This window comes from Danio aesculapii, chromosome 9 (assembly GCF_903798145.1).
Source record: "Danio aesculapii chromosome 9, fDanAes4.1, whole genome shotgun sequence".
NCBI classification, from domain to species: Eukaryota; Metazoa; Chordata; class Actinopteri; order Cypriniformes; family Danionidae; genus Danio; species Danio aesculapii.
Window position 1 is genome coordinate 31,194,424 of NC_079443.1, and position 21,575 is coordinate 31,215,998.

At 37.1% G+C, this 21,575-nt stretch overlaps 1 protein-coding gene across 2 annotated transcripts; it reads left to right on the forward strand.

Annotated features, from left to right (window-relative positions):
• The first annotated feature begins 1,748 nt into the window (after positions 1-1,748).
• On the forward strand, positions 1,749-19,602 carry tfg (trafficking from ER to golgi regulator). Of its 2 annotated transcripts, none has more exons than XM_056465418.1 (8): positions 1,749-1,857; positions 3,949-4,136; positions 4,355-4,438; positions 8,506-8,652; positions 9,512-9,661; positions 11,362-11,517; positions 17,082-17,165; positions 18,707-19,602. In XM_056465418.1, the coding sequence occupies exons 2-8, from the start codon at positions 3,953-3,955 to the stop codon at positions 19,090-19,092; spliced, it is 1,191 nt and encodes a 396-aa protein (XP_056321393.1). In that variant the 5' UTR covers positions 1,749-1,857; positions 3,949-3,952; the 3' UTR covers positions 19,093-19,602. The 2 variants fall into 2 exon arrangements, with proteins under 2 accessions (XP_056321393.1, XP_056321394.1); XM_056465419.1 differs by having other exon boundaries at positions 1,758-1,857; positions 3,952-4,136.
• The last annotated feature ends 1,973 nt before the right edge of the window (positions 19,603-21,575 follow it).

Sequence of the window (21,575 nt, forward strand, 5' to 3'; positions counted from 1 at the left end):
TTAGTCATTTGTGCACATCATAGTAGCAGTTTCTCATTCCTTCCAACAATTTGCAAATGCTTTTGGACAAGCATCAATTGCTTTCATACAACTCTCTGCTGTTTTATAACATTATCATTAGCTTATGTCATGTCAGTCAAAACTTGAATGCTGAATAGTCATTCCATATAAAACTATAAGTCCTCATTTCATTTCTTAAGTCATTACATACAAAAATGTTGAACTAGTTAACAAGATCTGTCAAGTAAATTTAATAAAAAACAATTTAAATCTTTTTTTCCTGAAAATGTCTTATAAATTGAACAATTTTATGAATGATTTACAGACCTAGGTACAGTGTGTATGTTGTAAGTTCAGTTCCAATATGTACTGCAATATTGTTTACAGTTGTGCACAGCTCTACCCAAACGGAAGTTTATGTTTGTTGTAAATAAGGGTGGATTTATTCTTTTGCATGATGATGTGAATAAATTAGAATTGCAAAGAGCAAATGCAGTAATAATGTGAAACATACATCTTCAGTGTCTTGTACTCAGATACCTCACTAAATGCAGGGATGTCTAACTTTACTGTAGTTTTCAAATGGCTGTGCAAATAGTATATAGGGCTGTCTTGAGCATTTTCAGGACGTGTCACCAAAATCTGACACTTTTGCATTGGAAAAAATGTACAGAGTAAACTGTCATAATGAAAACATGACACTGCCATTTGACTATCTTGTTCATAAACGATGGTGTCAGGACTTTTCATCTTGATGACACTGACACTTCCATTGTTTTTGAGGAATGAGCTATCCATTTTGAGCATGTGACACACTTTTGCAGGTTATCATCTAGGTTTTGGAGTTTATACTAATTGTTTTGAGAAATGCGTTAACTGTTGTCCAAATGTAAATAGTGTTGTGAGAAATGCACCAAAGCCACTGAGAAAAACTGTAAATTCATTACATTACAACAATTAATTATGTGGCTTTATAAGACATTGGATTCAAACTGGGGCCTGGGTCACACACAATATTTTTTGTCAAATATTTTTTACACAATATATATATACATATATATATATATATATATATATATATATATATATATATATATATATATATATATATATATATATATATATATATATATATATATATATATATTAACTTAAAACAATAATTTTGGGTAGAAAGATGTACAAATAAAAATAGTATTGTAATGAGGAGAAAATAATTTTTAAAACGTAATATGCAAGTATGGGCCTTGTAAGATTCTGACTGTATAAAGCTTAAAAATCTTAATTTAAAAATCTTTTATATCCCATAGGAACGGTATAACAAAAAATCTGGGCGGTTTTAAACCTTGACTAATAAACTGCGGTATACCTGGAAAACGGTTATCATCCCATGCCTAACCTTATTAGATCAAATAAATTAACTAATAAATATATAATAAATGTATTAAATATTAAATATAATAAGACATTTTCTTTTTACAAATAATATTTTTGTTTGACCCATTCATAAAACTACTGCTATTTGAATCTATTTAATTATATTGAATTATAAATCAGTTCAACTTTATCCAGTTGTATTGAACTGAACAAATAGATCTAGTGCGAAATGCATTTATGTTATTTTGTTTTAGTAATAAAAATTCAATAATAAAATAAAATTAATTCAGCATACAGACCATCTCATCGGTAGTAATTAAATTTACAAGACAAGCAGTGTCTGGATAGCGCGCATGCGCGTTTGTGGTTTTGCCACGTACAGGTCGCTGTGAGGCGTTTCCGATCAGTCAGTCAGGCATCGTTCAGCAGAAGTCCAGGACACACAGGCTACTGCTGGGATTGACACGTCCAAAACACCAGGTACGGACCCAGGCTTCTCGTATGAACATTTACATATTCTTATACAATCACTTTAGAGGTTTTTAGGGCACCTCTGGAAGTGAACCACTAGTATTTTGCCGGTTGTCAAGCAAACTAGCATTAGCTTAGCTTAGCCTGTGTGAAACTAGGGCAAGCTAAAAACAAGAAAGACGTTTTGTTCAGCGTTTTAAACCACAGTATGGCGTAGTTAAAAAGTCGTACGCAAACCATGGAAGTAGTAGTTGTGACAATATATTTGAGATTTTAGTTTTCTTTGACGCCGGGAGAATTGTTACCCTCAGACCTTTATTTGGCAGGAAGTTGCTGCATCATCAGGTGAATGAGGCCTGATGGGATGTTTTAAATGGATCACGCTTTGGCAAGTCTTTTAAACGTCACCCCGCTGCGATGATGGGAAATGGCCTGATGTGGGAAATTATCAAAAACAAAAAACTCATGCTTTAATAACCTTACATATTCACTGAAATAGCTAATGTGACGCTGTTTTTGTCATCTGTTGTCTGCCCTGTTTAACGTGTCCACCCATGAGAAACCCCCTTATCATGACAAAATCGTACAAAATGTTATAACAGCTAATGCCATGTCTTTAAGACATCCAGACCTGAATAAATCAGCCTTTAAATAACAGTTTGCCAAGCAGCCAGTTGTTTGGCATTTGTCCTAATCCAGCAGGCAGAATTATGAGTTTCAGTCGCAGTTATCACTGAATACAATGTGAGTTAAATACAGGTCTGTCCACATGCTGCTGTGAACATTGCATCTGAATGATAAGTCAGAGAGTCACTGTGCTGATAAGATTGCTTTGGTTGATCAAATAATTTCAAATGAAATCTAAATCTTAAAATGTTTACCGTTTTTCTCTTAGGCCAAAGTCTGTGTTAGGAAAGATTCATGGGCCTCAACATGTGCCAAATCATCTTCTATCTCGTGACCCTTAGACTTTTAGGAAGTTGTAGTATGTCCCGGTAATCTAATGTATCTGTACAGTAGCACTTGTTCAGATAAAACCTAATATGTGAGTCATATGGCTGTGGGTTTTGGAGTACGACAACGTTTTTATATCCATAACAAAAGCATGAGAGTCAGTGGTGAGTGCAGACACTCATTGGGTTACTCCTCTCGGATTTCATGGTAAACTGTTGTGTTGCGAGTGGAAATGTGTGCTTCTGTTAGAGGAACATATTGAGTGTGCCGTCTTAGAGGTTTTAGGAGTTTGTGTATGAAGACGTTCATTTCAAAGCTGCAGTGCTGATGGTGTGTTTGGTTTCAGCTTGATGATGTACTATCAGATGACGTCTGATGTGCATGTGATGCATTATATAGTGATAAATGACCTCTGTCTTTGATAAACCACTTAATTGTACTAGTAATAGTATATGTCCTGTAATAAAATTTGCTAGATCTTCCTTATGAGCACTGTGCTACGTCCGACAGATCGCACTATTATGTCTTTTCTTTTTCATTCTTTTATAACCTGTTTTAGCACATTGTAATCTGTTTTTATCTGTTTTAATCATTTTGTTCTTTGTTTTTTTTTTATTTTACTTGTCTGTTTTATTCCTGTTTATGTAAGGCACTTTGAATTACCGTTGTGTGTGAAATGGGCTATATAAATAAACTTGCCTTGCCTTACTCTGGTACAGCCGTGTCAAAGTACATTTTAAACCTTTTTTATTGTTTTTGTAATATTTTCAGCCATATTTGAGTGTTTTATTGAGTTAGATTTAAGCAGTTTAGTGTATATCCCATTTGCTACTGTATTACTTTGGATAAACCATACTGTTTTAGCAAGAATTACATATTGGCAGCATATTTGAATACATATTGCTGTAATTTGTTTGATCAAATCTAATGGCAACCTTGTCAAAGAAGGGGCTTAACATTTTAAAACCTTTTTTTTTGCATGTGCAAAAGATTTTGAGTAATGGAATAATGTTTTTTTAATTCAGTCATTTTCTGTCTCATTTATTAATGTATTAAATTAAACACTGTGCTCTTTAGCTACCAGAACAGGTCTGATGAATCACATTATTTTTATATGTAGTATTTACAATACAGTTTTATTTTCAGCAGTATGAATGGACAGCTGGACCTGAGTGGGAAGCTGATCATCAAAGCTCAGCTGGGTGATGATATTCGCCGTATCCCCATCCACAATGAAGACATAACCTACGACGAGCTCCTGCTGATGATGCAGAGAGTTTTTCGTGGCCAGCTACAGAGCAGCGATGAAGTCGCCATCAAATACAAGGATGAAGGTCAGATTTGGGCTTCAAAAAGTCACAATTTAACATATACAGCAAATGAATACCATCCACATAGTTAATAATTTCTTTATTAGTAATGAAGGGTAAGAGCTATAAACATATGGAAATTCCTCAGTAGTATCACAGTCTAGATCTTCAACTGCAAATAGTGCTTTCAGTCTCTGGCATCCTTTTTTTTTTATCATTAATCTGTGTTTTTTTTCTTCCAGATGATGACCTTATCACCATCTTTGACAGTTCTGATTTGTCCTTTGCGATCCAGTGCAGTAGAATATTGAAGCTCACTCTTTTTGGTAAGAAACCAGCAATGCCTGAGATCTTAATATATTGGATTATACAAAAACGTTTACAGTAGTACACTTACAGTGGAATGTAGGGGCATATGATGAAATTGCATACCAGCCTGGTGTTTTGAACATAAAAAAAAAGAAATGTGATTGTTTTCACTAGGTATTTGCTTGAAACAGCTTGTGAAGAATGTGATGTAACTGTTTACACATACAGAATTCAAGCAAAACCAGTCCAAGGGTGCACATCCAGTAAACAAAAAGCTAAAAAAAAAATCTTAATAGGTACACCACAGCTCCAAAAATAGCCAAGTATTTATCATTTTCCCACCACAGGTAACATTGCGACACTCAATAATATATACAGGATTCAAACATCCAGTTATTTCACATGACCATAATTGGGGTAAAACGTAATCCCAACCTTAAAAAAAACAATTTAGAAAAGCTTTACAGTTCATCATTGTTTTTGTGCTTCATGAACTGAAATGTGTAGCTTGTATTTTGTTTGTTGAACCTCTCCATGAAGTCTTTGTAGGTTTATTTATTATTGTAAATGTGTTATTTATTTCTGCAATCTAAGGCTTATTTTCTGTTGTAAATGACAACAGGCCACTGATACAGGCTCAACAACAACAGAGCTCATCAATATTAAACATTCTCAGAGTTAAGGTCAGTGAGCATGTGTAGGTTTTTCTTACCTGCAGTGAGATCAGATTCCAAAAACGCTCCAGTGTCATGCTGTCCCTTGAAAGAATAATCAAAATGGCGTACAGCACTATAAGGACAACATTCATATGGCGCCCACAATACACTTTAGAAGAATTGTATGTGCTAGAATAAAACGAGAATATCAAAATAAAGCTTGTATCTTTGTGACCCAAAAACACTGAGTTTTGTGCTGAGCAGTAACCTTTGGGTTAAAATGGACTCTCTGTTAAGCACATAATCCTACATCAGCATGGGTGGTGTAATATTGCGGACTTAAGCTCTTTTAATCTTAAAAATGTTGAACTTGGTAATATTACATCCAACCAGGAGATGTCGTTTTTCTCTTTCAAGGAAACAGCTATAGAGGGTGTCCAGCAGAGGGTGCAATAAAACCAGATGTGATCTGAGAGTGAGTCGATGTCTAGCGTTTTGAGCTCATCAGCAGTGATCAAATAGGCATTTAGGAGGCAATTGGGACCTAAAATTTAGGTGGTGGATCCTTTAAATGGGACTTTATTGTCGAAATGCCTGTTGTGCCAGAAATAGTTTAACGTACAATTTTTTTTTTACATCCATTATAGTTGTGAAGCGATTTAATGCAGTGTTAAAAAACATACAGTATTACTCCTGTTCTTTAAGAACAAACCTATGACTAGTGGGTTTTTCAACAAGGGTGGTTTACAACACAGGGCCTAGGAATTATTAGGGGTGTCTCAAGATGACTTTTTAAAACCTCTAATAAAGTTTGTATTTTAATTTTCTATGGTTTTGGACAATCTGTATATTAGGTAGGTTAATGTTAGAGGTAAGATTTCTAGGCCTGCGCTATGTATATAAATAAGTAATTTGTGTGTAATGTGTTTATATTTTATATACAGTGCTCAGCAAAAATGAGTTCACTCTCTGAAAATGTATGTTTTATCCCAAAATTATTTTAAATTATTTCCCCCAAAAAATGGCCTGTCATTTTTGCTTTATTTAAACAAAAGACTTTTATTAAACAGTTTTATGCATTAAAATACGTGATTGGTCAGCTAACATATTTAGTAATAGAAAGATAATACATTTGAATTCAAATGAGTTATTGCAACAGACAAAAATACGAGCACAACACTAACAAAATAAGATGTTTTTTTAATGTTTCTCTTGATATTTCATGTTTTATTTTATTCAGTTCGAATTAATTTGGGTGCACTAATCACATTTTTATACTGTGATCTTACATTTTTTTGTTAGATTATTTCCAGTTTTGGCTTTGCTGACTAATCTTTTATATATATATATATATTCCCACACTTCTTGAAAGTAAGTGCTTGAATTTCAGATATACTGATTCAAGGCCTGGAAAGTACTTAAAAACAAACACAGGTCCTTGAAAGTGCTTAAAATAAATTTATGATTTGATTTCAAACAGTTGTCCTCAATTGTCACACAAAATGAACACAATGAAAAAGACCCAGAAATTCTTAAATAAAAAAATCTTTAACTTGAATCTTACAATAACACTGACATATACGCATTTTATCAATATTTCAGAAACAGCATTTGAATATCACAGCATTGAATGAAACTATTCTTCAGTTCTTTGAACATGACTTTTTAAAACAGTCAATTTTTTGACTTTTTTAATGCAAATATTAAGTGTAAGTGAAATGTTAAGTATAGTAAGGATTTTCATGGTGCTACATGCTGGGTTATTAATTTAAAAAGTGCTTGATTTAAAATAAATGGTGCATTGAAAGTCCTTGAATCTGCTGTTCATTAAAGGGTGGGAACCCCATATATGCACAAATATATTACTGTGAAGCATCCTATAGATAATATCAATTTAGAAAAGATTTGTGAGGGGTGTATTCCTATGTGCAGACCACTGTTTATATATATATTTATTTATTTATTGTAAAAATCTATATCTAGTAATTTATTTATAACCTTTGTAAACTTTTCTTGTTAAAAAGAGCTGAAGACATTTTAACCCTGAAAAAAATCCTGGATTTAAAATTTTCGGCTATTTAAATTTTGCCCAGCTTAGAATGACTAAAGTGTTGTTTTATCATCTTTGGTGTATAATTACATCTTAAGCCTTTATTGGCTGATTCAGACCATGAGTCCTTGAGTTAAATTATGTTTTGAAAGCTCTCGCTTAAAGTAATAGTTCACCCAAAAAAGAGTTTAGGTCACAGAATTCTTAAAAATATTTCCCTTTGTGTTCTGCAAAAGAAAGTAGATGTGTGAAACAACATTCTATTAAACCTATCATGAGTTTCAGGATGATCTTTTAGTCTTTATTAAGTCTCATTCACGTGAGCTGTGCTGTGGCACAAATATTCCCAATAGAGGAAAATCAGACCCAGTTATTTGCCCAATAACGTCATGCTCTCTCTGTTCGGGCAATGTTTGGCTCGCATGGGTACATCTGCACTGCATTGTCAGTGCCAGTTCTCAGCATGTGCGACTATTCTTCAAATGTGTCATCGCAAATGCTGCCGAGCCTGTAAGTTTGAGCTGCTTGATTCCTGCACTATTTTGCATCATGATTTATTTAGCGAGTCTAGCCAAAATCAGTGTCTGCAATCTGTGTGGGTGTAACAAAAGCCAATAGTTAAGCTCATATTGAAAGGACTGATTTAAGTAGGAACTCATAACCCACGTCTTTCTTTTCCTAATAAAAATGAAAAACTAATAACTGTTGGTCAAGAGTGCTTTCTGCACTGTCCAAATCCTCAGTGCTCCAGCCAGATGATGTCATGTCTTCTGCTGCCCTTTGCTGGGTGGTTCAGCTAGTTACAGAGAGAATTTTGGGAAGAAGACTTGAAAAGTTTAAATGTGCTGGTTCATGGTTGTGTAACGTCACGTGCGTGTATGCATCCCAAACGTGTGACTGGCGCCCAGGGGCTGCTTGTGCTTGTGTGATCTGTGAAGAGTCTGGAACGGTTCAAGCGGCTGCCGCTCTCACACATATGGACTTAAGAAAGACCATTCCAAGTTCTCACACAATGCCAAAACTCAGGATTACCTCATCATATAGACGTAGTCAGACTATCTAAAAATCTAATGTTGTTGTTCACTTGTTGACTTTGACATCCAGAGCAGGCGAAATGGGACCAGCATCCAGCTTTAGTGATTTTTCTGTTCTCACCGAAAGGGAAAAGCTGCATAAAATAACACATCAGAACATGCTTGATGTTTAATTTGTTATGACTGGATTTGGAAGAAAAAAAACAGACATGATTAAAATGGAAACGAAGCACTTGATGAAATATTTTGGTGGTTAGGGTGAAAACTAACATGGATGGACGCATTGTTACTAATTAGGACAAAGTGTGACGGTGCTGTGAATTATAATGCTTGTGTTTTTACAGTGAATGGGCAGCCTCGGCCACTGGAGTCATCTCAGGTGAAGCACCTGCGCAGAGAACTGATCCATTTGAGGAATAAAGTCAACAGTCTGCTGGACAGCCTGGAGCCACCCTCAGAGTCTGTCCCAGAAAGCACCAACCCAGAAACTGGTACACACACTCTTTCTTCTAGAGTGATTCTCATGTTCATCATATCCAATTCTGTATACTGTAATTTACCATTCTCTACGTATCTGAAGTAGGCATGGGAAAATTTTCAGGGAATACCGCAGTTTGGAAAAGTCAAGGTTTTAAAACCGGCAACATTTTCTGCTATACTGTTCCTATATAGATTTTTTTACAAGATTTAGGAAAACAATATCTCCAGCAGAAAATATATCCAAAGATGCTGTTTTAAATTGTAATTGTAATGCTGTTTAAAGAAATCTATGTTTTAGAAACTAATGAAGACAGCAGAAGTCAATCACTCATTTGAATTATTTAGCCTGACATGTTTACTGCTCCAAAATACCCTAAATGTTTCTCAAAATAAAATATATTGTGTTCAAAGTGGAAAAGGTTTTAGTTTTTTTACCCAGTCATTTAAAAAGAACTTATTTTAGAGCCGTAATCACTATACCGTGAAACTGATATTTTTATCCAAGGTTATCATACAATCAGAATCTTATACCGGCCCATGCCTAATCTGAAGTTGTTCCTAAAGCTCATTTAGCTCATTTAAGCATTTAGTTTTATAAAAATGTAAACATCTATTTACTTTCATTGGGGGGGAATATGTGTCTATGCGTCTTCACATGCCAGATAACATCTGTTTTAAACAAAAGATGAAGTGTGTTATTTGGAGCACAACTTTAATGCAACATTTGTTCATTTGAAATTTTTATTTATGGAGTCACATTTATCATATTACATTTTGGGTTAACTTTATCAAAAATCTAATCTGGAAATGTGCCTAAATGGGTAAAGTTTTGTGATATTAAAGCTGTTTTGTTGTGTCTTTGTTTTACAGAATGTGTGAATGAGGCGGTAGACTCAACAATGAAGCATGCTCCTCCTGTCAGTGCTGCTAGCATGTCTGCTTTTGACCCGTTGAAGAACCAGGAAGAGGTCAACAAGAATGTCATTTCTGCATTTGGTTTAACTGAGGAACCTGCCCCAGGTACCAGACACATACAGACTAGCAGTAGCACTTAGTTGTGGTTTCTTAACAATATATATGCTGTATGGGTATTTTTGGTTTTTATGCCAAACGTCATTAGAATATTAAGTAAATATTTCATGAAAACTTGAATTACTGTAAATGTACAGTGCATCTGGAAAGTATTCATAGCGCTTCACTTTTTCCACATTATTTATGTTACAGCCTTATTCCAAAATGTTAAATTCATTTATTTCCTCAAAATTGTACACACAATAACCCATAATGACAATTTTTTTTAAATTGTTGCAAATTGTTGCAAAAACCTGAAAAATCAGATGTACAGAAGTATTCACAGCCTTTGCTCAATACTTTGTTGATGCACTTTTGGCAGCAGTTACAGCCTCAAGTCTTTTTAAATATGATGCCACAAGCTTGGCACACCTGTCTGGGAATTTTTGCTCATTCCTCTTTGCAGTACCTTTCAAGCTCTATCAGGTTGGATGGAAAGTGACGGTGTACAGCCATTTTCAATAGGATTTAGGTCTGGGCTCTGACTGGGCCACTCAAGGACATTCATCGAGTTGTTGTGAAGCCACTCCATTGATAATTTGACGTTGTACTTTGGGTCATTGTCCTGCTTGCAGATGAACCGTCACCCCAGTCTGAGGTCAAGAGCACTCTGAAGCGGGTTTTTATTCAGGATGTCTCTGTACATTACTGCATTCATCTTTCCCTCTATCCTGACTAGTCTTCCAGTTCCTGCTGCTGAAAAACATCCCCACAGCATGATGCTGCCACCACCAAGCTTTGCTGTAGGGATGGTATTAGCCTGGTGATGAGCAGTGCCTGGTTTTCTCCATTTTTCTGTAACCTTCCCCAGCCTTGTGCCTCGAGACAATCCTGTATCTGAGGTCTACACAAAATTCCTTTATCTTCATGCTTGGTTTGTGCTTTGACATGCACATTCAACCCTGGGACCTTATATAGACAGGTGTATGCCTTTTCAAATCATGTCCAAGCAGCTGAATTTACCACAGGTGAACTCCAATTAAGCTGCTGAAACATCTCAAGAATGATCAGTGGAAACAGAATGTACCTGAGCTCAATTTAGAGCTTCATGGCAAAGGCTGTGTGTAGAATTTTGAGGAAATAAATGAATTTAATCTATTTTGGAATAAGGCTATAACATAAAAATGTGGAAAAAAATGAAGCACTATGAATACTTTCCATATGCATTGTATCAGAAGTCAATGTGTGTAAGGTGCATTGCTAAGCACTTTATTTAGACTTTGAAAGTGATTTTCTTGGTATTTAGAGTTTTGAACCTTTAGATTCCTGATTTTCAAATAGTTTTAACTTGACCAACTATTGTCTTATCCTTACAACATGTACATTAATGGAAACTTATTTATACAGCTTTCAGGTTCCATATAAATCTCAATTTTTAAAACATTTATGATGGTTTTGAGGTCCAGGATCACACATTTAAATGAATTGTTAACTGTGTTGTTCTACTGTAGTATTGCTGTAGAACGTTTTAGATCATTCTTTGTAATGGCTTGTCCACTTGCTGCTTTAAAATAGATTTCATCTGATATTCTGTCACAGCTGTTTTATCTGCTATTTTTTAACAGCTTCTAGTGTGGCTCAGTCATACTGTAGCTCTGGGAACCCCTGATTTTTAATGAAACACATTTTTCTTCTCTCTTGCGTTCCAGTTCCAGCTGTAGCTGCCACCGCTGCAGCAGAGGAGCGCTCTGCTACTCCAGACAGTATTGCCTCTTCATCCTCTGCAGCGCCTCCTGCTGCTGTGGCTCCACAGGCCCCCCCACCTTACTCAGGGGTCCAGCAACCCCCCTCTACTACTATGGATGGTAAATGTAAAACTTTTTTTCACTTGTAGCAAGGACATGGCTTTTTTGTATGAGATGTAATTGAAATGGGATTAGATGGAATGAAAATTCTTGTTTTTAAATAATCAGGTTTTTTGTGAACTATAAAGCATGTAGTTCATTCTCTATGTCAGTGCTGATTTTTAATTCTGGCTTGTGGACTTTTCCAGATTCCATACACTCTCCAACTTTGTTTCCTGTTACTATACTGTCCTATCATAATAAGGGCTAAAAAAACAATAAAATAGAATAGAATATTCTCTGTAAGTCCCACTCAGAAATTTGTCTATTGGGGTATATGTACACAGACTTTTAAATTCAGTCAGCCAGCCCCAGGGCTTCTGGGGAATTGTTATTGCATACAAAATAGCCACGTTTAAGGTCTGATTTCTTTAAACAACAGCGATCTTCACTGCCTGGCTGAGATACGATATAAAGTGGGTATCAGACCAAACAAGAAGCACTGCATTAAATGGTATTTTTCCACACCATGTCTTTAAAAATATGGAAATTAATTTTACCCCAGTATATTCAATGGAATTCCTGTGGCTAATGACAGCGCCTGTGTTCAAATGTTCTTTCGTCTCATTTTACGCTTTAACAACCAAATGGATGCTTAAGTCTATTTAACTGATTATATGTTAATTACATTACAACATCGATGCTGTAAAAGGAGCCTTATGAAATTGAAAATAGTCACATAAAGCTTTCACCGGAAGTTCATCATTGGCTGAAAAACACTAGCTGTGCATATAGCCCATTAGGGTCGCCAACACTGCTTCATTATATTACATTTACATTTTCTAAAATCAGCCTCTTTTAAAAATGCATTCTTTCTAGGAATTGAAAGTCAGGGTTTGTAGAAAATCTTCAGAATTGAACGTGGTTCAATGTTGACCGTTTTTGACAATCCATATTTGAGTAGCTTCAAATCTAATCAACATGACACATAAATATGGGATTCCTCTAGCAAAATGATCAGTCGTCTTCAGAGATTTAAAAAAATATATATATATTTTTTTTAACTACAATTGCTTTTCGTTGTCCATCTCTTGTTTAGTTCCTGACTTTCGTGTGATGTATGCCAATTAGGAAGAACTGGTCATTTCCCCCCATTTTTTTATTGGTTACATTAAATTCATTGTATTTTCACAATTTTTTTTTATTAATAAAGTGCATTTTTAAATACAAGCATTATTAAATGTTACAATTGAACACTGAGACTAATGAAAGATAAAATAACGATTCAACTCACATGACTGCTTAACTTGTATTTGTCATGTCCTCTATGAAGGACCTCAACATTTTGCCATCCTAATCAGATGTTTTCACAGAATGCATTTTTGCATTGAAACCTGAGACAGACAATGAAACTTTAAAAGCACTGTGTTTTTAAAATACCCATATTGCATGAAGACTGAAGCACAAAAGTAAAGCAAAGTCTGTCTTCCATGCTTAAATAGGTAAGACAATCGAAAAGCAGTACAGTAGAATTAATTCGCTTTCATTAGATGGAGGAAAAAAAAAAAAGTTTTCCTCCAAAATTACTATTTCATTTTAGCTTGTAGCTTGAGATAGAAAGTCATTTGCATCGTGGTTGTGCTGAGTTTAAGTAAATAATTAAGAAATGTAAATTTTTGGAAAAACTGTTGCTTGAAGAACAGCCAGGCGATTTTGAGAATGTTGTTTAGCACATCCCTATAGCAGATGTTCCTCTTCTGATGCTCATGGAAAAGAGTCCAGCGAATGAAAGATGAACAAGGAATCATATGGCGCAGAAGTCTTTGTAGTAGATTCAGATCAAGATGTTGCTCTCCGTTTGGCCATTGGATTATCTCCTTCATTCCCTGTCCAAAAAACATCCACATCAGTCCAGTTTCGCTTGAGAAATGCCGGCCCGTCTCTATTTGGCAGAACATGCTGCTTTGGCTATAAGGTCACACACCTGTACTTACACATGTTCTCTCACACTCATATACAGATGCACACAAAACCTATTTGTTTGCACCATAAAAAGCAGCATACAGATGTTGTCCTCAGACTGAGGCTCTTGGGAAGGGGTCCAGAGGAAGAAAAATACACCAGAATTCAAAGAGCGTTATGTTATTCTCCACCCGTCCGCTTCCCCTGTCCAAAGATGTTCTTCCACATGAGAAACTGTGCAGAGCTCTTCTGGATTTGGCAGATTGTGCGGATGGTTGCCATGGATGCATAGAGTTATGAATCTGTGATGCTTTTCTCTGCTTTATTGTTCCCATCATCCACTGCACTAACACACAAAACACAGCCTTTTCTCATTAGTTTCCTGGTGCGACACACACAAACATTTATGAACTTTGGATAATCTGTTTGTGTGCTTTGTGCAAGTGAATCGTGATGTCTAGTAGAGATGTAACGATTATATTGACCAAAATGATCACAGTTTTGTTAATGAACTGAAAATGTTTTAAAAATCACACACACTTATAGCATTCCACCATTTTTTTGTTCTAAAAATGAACAAACAACAAGTGAAGTTTCATAAACTAATTTCAAGAGGAGCACATTATATGATTGAGCATGACTGGCTGCTCATCTGAAATCAGTAATAATCCAATCAGAGTGATCCAAGCTTACAATAAATGGATCATTTTCCCCCTACTGCTTTGTTTGTTTTGGAAGAATCCCCCCTTCCACCCCATCTCCTCCTTTTCTTCTCTTTTCTAAGGGGAGCTCCTACCTGATCTCGGATCCCCTTATCTGCTTATATGCTTGACCGGGCTTGAGCCTTGGGCTCAAGTATCTCCGAGCTCAGGCTTCTCTCCTGGGACAGCATGCCAAACCTGCTATTAATGCTAAGCATATCTAAGTGGGAACTCTTGAAATAACATTTGCAGCTTTATACAATTTTGTGCTAAACGACATAAACATGAATCCTTGCATTTTTTATTTGTTAGCTTATGTTTGTAGAATTTAGTTTACATTTTTAGTTTTTTTGTGTTTTTATAGGTACATTTGATTTTCTTATTTAAGGTATTTTTTTGTTTTACCTGCACTTAGAAAGCTACCTCACATGGATCCATGTTTACATTGTTTTTTCACAAAACTGATTTATAAAAGTCAAAACGGGCTGTGTGATTTGACGAAAATTTGCTATTTAATTTTTGATCAAGTCAAGCTTATTATTCTCAATAGTGTGCAGCACACACTTTAAATAAAAGTACAACATACTTCAACTATATATATATATATATATATATACACACACACACACACACACACACACACACACACACACACACACACACACACACACACACACACACACACACACACACACTCGCCAGTCAATTTATTAGGTAGACCTTACTAGTACCCGGTTGGACAACCTTTTGTCTTAATCCTTCATGGTATAGATTCAACAAGGTACTGGATATATTCCTCAGAGATTTTGGTCCAAATTGACATGATAGCATCACGCAGCTGCTGCAGATTTGTAGGCTGCACGTCCATGATGTGAATCTCGCGTTCCTCCACATCTCAATCCAGTTAAGCACCTTTGGGTTCCGATGACTGTGGAGGCCATTTGAGTACAGTGAACTCATTGTCATGTTCAAGAAACCAGTCTGAGATGATTCGTGCTTTATGATATGGCGCGTTATCTTGTTGGAAGTAGCCATTAGAAAATGGATCCACTGTGGTCATAAAGGGATGGACTTAGTCAGCAACAATACTCGGGTAGGCTGTGACATTGACACAATGCTCAGCTGGTACTAATAGCCCCAAAGTGCAGAAAGAAAATGTCCTTCACATCATTACACCACCACCAGCAGCCTGAACGATTGATAAAAGGCAGGGTGCATTCATGCTTTCATGTTTTTGATGCCAAATTCAGAGCCTGCCATACGAATGTCGCAGCAGAAATCAAGACTCACCAGACCAGGAAACGTTTTTCCAATCTTCTCTTGTGCAATTTTGGTGAGCCTCTGCTAATTTTAGCCTCAGTTTCCAGTTCTTAGCTGACAGGAGTGGCACCTAGTGTGCTTTTCTGCTGCTGTCGCCCACCCGCCTCAAGGTTGGACGTGTTGTACGTTCAGAGATGCTCCTCTGCATACGTCTGGTTGTAACGAGTGGTTATTTGAGTTACTGTTGCCTTTCTATCAGCTGGAACCAGTCTGGCCATTCTCCTCTGGCATCAACAAGGCATTTGCACCCACAGAACTGCTGCTCACAACCATGCCATGTTCAAAGTCACTTAAATCACTTTTATTCCCCATTCAACCTAATAAACCTGTACCTAATAAAGTGGCCAGTAAGTGTATAAATATTATATTTATTAACAGTCTATGTATACATGCATTTACATTGCCACCTTTTCTGATTAGCCAGTACACACCAAGCCAACATTTGGCCTTTGGGCTTCATCTGTCAGGCTAGTTGGTTTGGTGTTTTCCACACATCACCTCTCGCCGAGAAAACATCAGAGCTTCTTGTCCTGATTCAGCATGTAGAATTTGTGTCGGCTATAAGCTGAATTGGTTATTCAGCAACGAATCAGAGCACGAGTGTGACCTAGTGAAGTGACTTAAGTAAACAATTGAAGCCAGGAATAGTCACAAAAAGGCTGGCTGTAATTTCCCACATTTTTCAAAAATAACAAACGATATGGATTATTCGCTTATCAGACATATATTTGAATGAGAAAACGGACTACTGCCCCCTGTCGACCAAAAAGACACATCCTCTTTCATTGGTTTCATTTCAGTCAGCTTTCGTCTGTTTGGTGTGTTCACATGCAGCTTTTTGGTCCAGACACGATCCAACTTGAGGTAACAACACTGTTGGGTTTCATGGTGCTAGTTGAGGTCAGCTTGAAGTATTCCAGCTCTTACAGAATTTATCTTCAGTTTTCAAAATCACAATAGTCAATTTATTTAATGATAATCAGAATTTTTAAATGTAAATATTAACAGTCAGAAAATGTACCCTGGATTACCCTGCAGCTGGTAATCGTGACATGACACTAATGGTTAGCGATAACAGTGGCTACGTGAAGGTCTTGCACATCGTGAACAGATTCTCTTGCTGTTTAAAGGCTTTAAAAATATTATTTTGATAATGCTATTTAATTTGGAGTGCAAGTAAAGCATGTATATTGCGTCTGTCCTCACCTCGAGTCAGAAGCTGAGCACTGCACAGATGGTCAGTCTGTCACCGACTGCCAGCGTTTGGATCATCCATCTACTGCTCTGTTTCATGTGGCTTTCCTGTTAGCATGTTTCTAATCAGTTTTTCTGTATTGGCTCATTGTTTGTTGATATTCCTGAGTAACGTGCCAGATGTCCCACATTAAAATATATTCCGACACAGAGTGAGAGAGATCGGTTCCTAATATTTATGGCCCTCCGGTGTCCCAGATATTTCTCAAACGTTTGATGATGAAACCAAGTAGCAGTGGGATATCCTCACTAGGATCTGCAAGCTGTTTGCTGATGTTCTGGATTTTTATAGGAATCCCCTCTGTTAAAAACATGAAGCTAACTGTGATGTTTTGTGTGTTTGAGCAGGTCAGATGTATCAGCAGTATCAGGCTCCAGGTGGATATCCTCCACCAGCTGGACCACAGCAGCAGTATGGCATGCAGTACCCTGGTAATTCTTCAAAATACTTGTTATTGATGCCTTAAGATGCTGCTACTGAGCATTTTACTGACTTAATTTGATAAACTCAATTTATTGAAAACAATTGAAACATTAATAAAATACATAAATAAATACAAGTCTATTGGCCACAAAAATGTTACTCTATTTACTGAAAGAAAAGAAAAACTTGGCTAAAATATAAATGTATGATAGAAATGGATGTAAATGTTATGTATGTAGCATTTATTGTTTTTATTATATCATTTCGACATGTTTTTAACATTTACAAATTTAATCTTCCACATACATATCCAGGATTGTATCCAGGAGAATCAGTTTTTCAGAATATGACACAATGGGATTTGTAGCTAATTCACCCAATATCGCAATACTTAAAGGTGCTGTATGTACGTTTTTGACTCTTCTAAAGCATTAAAATACCATAATATATTTGCAGACATTAAAAAAAAAACATGCTAAGTAAACATTCTTGTTTATCTGAAAAACAATGCTTAAGTCAGACATTCTGCTTTGATAATGTGCATCACGTGCCGGAATGTCTGTATTTGTTTTGGTTGTTTTAACCAATGCCACTTCTGCCAATTATATTTTAGCACCCTGTGTTGCCTTATTGAAAAATCGTGTGTTCAATTCATTCATGCAGAAAGGCTTTTAAAGCGTGTGTCAGTGACTGAAATGTGACCTCCGGTGGACAGTAGCAGACTCCAAAATGACACCGCAAATTCAGTTCCAGTTGTTTTAAGCAATTTGGCAGTTTGCACCATAAGAAAAACGACAGAAGCTTAAATACAGCCATTCATAAGCACAGAATATGCACTCACTCACAAAATGGTAAGGTTTATAATCTGATTAATACATATTAAACCTCTTTAAATGTAGATGCTGAATCACTGATATGTGTTGGTTTTCAGTCACAGATCTAAAGTTCAATTTCAAACGGTTTATTTTATGTTCAAGGTCTGGGGTGAACTATCTGCTGCTGTTTCAGTATATGGCAATAAATGTCATGTAAAACTCGCATTAAAGCACATGGAGTGTTCCTGAGGTGATCATGTCATCAAGTTTTCTGTTGTTCAGCTGCAAAAAATAGAAACCATTTCTAAAATATAAATTCCAGGTATTGGTTAGGACAAAAACAGCTTTTAATATGAAAATATTCCTTCTTCCACGTGTTGTTGCCTTTATATAGAACACGATTTAAATCAGCCTTTAGGCTCAATAGTCAGTCATGCTCACGTCAATCTGGCAACCTGTACTTGTGTGTTTTGATTCAGGAGTGCAATACCTACTTTAACCACTGGGTGTCAAACATATTGCGCCTTTAATCATTAAACATCATCATGAAGACCACCTTTAAATATTTTAGGGCCTCTAGTGGGCTCCAGCTCTCTGAAAATCCCTGTTGGAGAATATTTTTGCATTTAAAAAACAAATATTTAATTGAATATTTATAACTTTCTTCTGTTTATATATTACAAACACAATTGATGTTATTAATTGATCTACATGCATTTTCATCTGTTTTCCAGCTGGTTATACTCCTCAATCTGGTGTTCCTCAGGCTCCGCCTCCTCAACAGCAGTTTCAGAATTACCCCACCCCTACTTCTCAGGCTGCTGGCGCTCCTGGCTCCGCCCCTGGCTTTTCTGGCCAATCACAGCCTCCTGCTCCCCAAGCACCTGCTCAGTATCCACCCGGAGCCTTCCCGCCTCAAAACTACACATCCCAGGCCTCTCAGCAACCCGCAAACTACAGCCTGCCTCCAACCTCGCAGGCCACAGCCGGTTACCAGCCCCGTCCCGGATACACCCCACCACCAGGTGCCACCCCTCCACCCGGGGGTGCCAATCCCTATGCCCGAAACCGCCCGCCTTACGGCCAGGGCTACACCCAACCAGGTCCTGGCTATCGGTAAAAGCCCTTTAACATCACCGCAGCACCTCACTATATCTTCCCTCTGTCTCCAACACATCAACCCCCTCCCCCAAATCTGTGTTTGACATCCTAATATTGTGTTTGTGTTCGTTTGTGCTTCGAGTGTGTGTGTGTGTGTATATGAGTGAATGAGCTTGTGAGATGAGTGCATGTGTGTGTTTGCACACATGGGAGACCAAACGGTGTCTGTGTGTGTGTGTGTGTGTGTGTGTGTGTGTGTGTGTGTGAGAGAGAGTAAGAGAGAATTGAATTTTATCACCGGTCTCCTCATTTGTGTTTCGTCATAAACCACGCGTCTGTTTAAACACTAGAAGATGATCATAATCAAAGTGATATTTGTTAGTTTTCTTTACTCATTTTCTTGACTTTTGTTTTCTCCAAATGTCCTGGTTTTTACTAACCCCTGACTGGCCCTGTAAAGTCAAGCCTGTCGTTTCTGTATAAACTGTAACATTGTTTTCAGGAGGTGAATAAAGACTTTGAGACTGAACTGAGGAGCGCTTTGGTCATTTGTTCGTGGAATGCATGTCTAGCAGTCAACAGGTTGAAGAGGATCAAAAAAGTCCTTCAGATGTCGTCCTGAGACAAGGCTGGGTTTATGTTTAGGACAGTTTTGCTGAAAGGATTTGATCTTTAAAAGTTTAGTGTGTTTGTCTGTGATGGGTTGATTGCGAATATAACCGTTACTCAGTGGTGGGGGGAGTACTGAAAAATCTTACTTGAGGAATTGTATTATTACTTTGCCAAAATGGAGTGCGAGTAAAAGTATCTGTTAAATATTACTCAAAGTATGAGTAAAAAGTAGATCTTTTAAAAGTACTCACGAGTAGTGTGTGTGACACAAAAATCTGAGGGTTTTTTTCACCTTTATTTGTATAGCGCTTTTACAATGTAGATTGTGTCAAAGCAGCTTCACATAGAAGATAATAGTAAATTTAAACAGTGTAGTTCAGTTTTCAGTGTTTAAGTTCAGTTCAGTTTAGCTCAGTTCAGTGTGGTTTAATAATCACTACTGAGAGTCCAAACACTGAGGAGCAAATCCATCGATGCGCAGCTCTACAGATCCCGAACCATGCAAGCCAGTGGCGACAGCGGTAAGGGAAAAAACTTCACCAATTGGTGAAAGTGAAGAATTAAAATACCTTGAGAGAAACCGGCTCAGTTGGGCACGACCATTTCTCCTCTGGCCAAACGTCTTGTGCAGAGCTGCAGTCTAGGCGCCGGAGGCTGGAGATTTACATGTATTTACATGTCATTTGTAGATGTGTGTAAACGTAACATTCTGTAGTGGATTTAGTTATTTTCCAGCAGGCACACAACATCACGAAACGTTAATATTAGGTTAGATTTAGGCCATGACGTCAGGTGACCAAAATTCTGTCTAGTCATGTCCAATAACGACATTAAATTAATTTTAGCTTTTGTTAGAAAGTGACCAAAATTCAACGTCGAGCCAACATCTTAACGCAACGTCATTGATGTCAAATACTGACATTTATCCGTCATGTATGGCATCCAAAATCCAACGTCTTATAGACATCATAGTGGTAACGTAATTGGACGTTGATTTTAGGTTGGACGTTGGACATTGATGTCGGCCTGACGTTGAGTTCTGACGTCAACCCGATTTTCATTTCCAAACAAAATACAATATCCACACAACACTGGGGTATAATGTCAATCTGACATCATGTTGACGTCTTGTGCCTGCTGGGTTTAAGGCCATTTCAGTCATGATACAGTAAATATCCGTCATCTTTTCATCACTGACATGCATCTAAACCAGGCATGGGCAAACTTGATCCTCGAGTGCCGGTGTCCCTGCAGAGTTTTGCTCCAACACTAATCAAACACACCTGAACACCCTAATTAGTGTCTTTAAGATCACTAGAAAGCTACAAGCAGGTGTGTTTGATTAGGGTTGGAGCAAAACTATGCAGGGACACCGGCCCTCCAGGATCGAGTTTGCCCATCCCTGTTCTAAACAGTCTCTAAGTCAATGCGTTTAAAGCAGGCATGTCCAAGCTCGGTCCTGGAGGGCCGGTGTCCTGCAAAGTTTAGTTCCAACCCCAATCAGACACACCTGGGCTAGCTAATAAAGCACTTACTAGGCTTTCTAGAAACATCCGGGCAGGTGTGTTGAGGCAAGTTGGAGCTAAAATCTGCAGGACACCGGCCCTCCAGGACCGAGTTTGGACACCCCTGGTTTAAAGATTTTGGATCTTTCAAAACAGTTTGCTGAAATTATAAATCGCCCATGTCTTGAGGTAGTTCATTATGATGCGGTTTTACCTGCTATGTGCGATTTGATTGGACAAGAATCACAGGACTGATTTTTTTTTTAATCCCCATAGACAATAAATAACAAAGTAGTGACTGCAGGTTGTAGTAGTGGAGTAAAAGTTACTACTAACTACTTAGTAAATGACAAATTTCTGAGAAAAACTGTTCATTTAGAGTAGT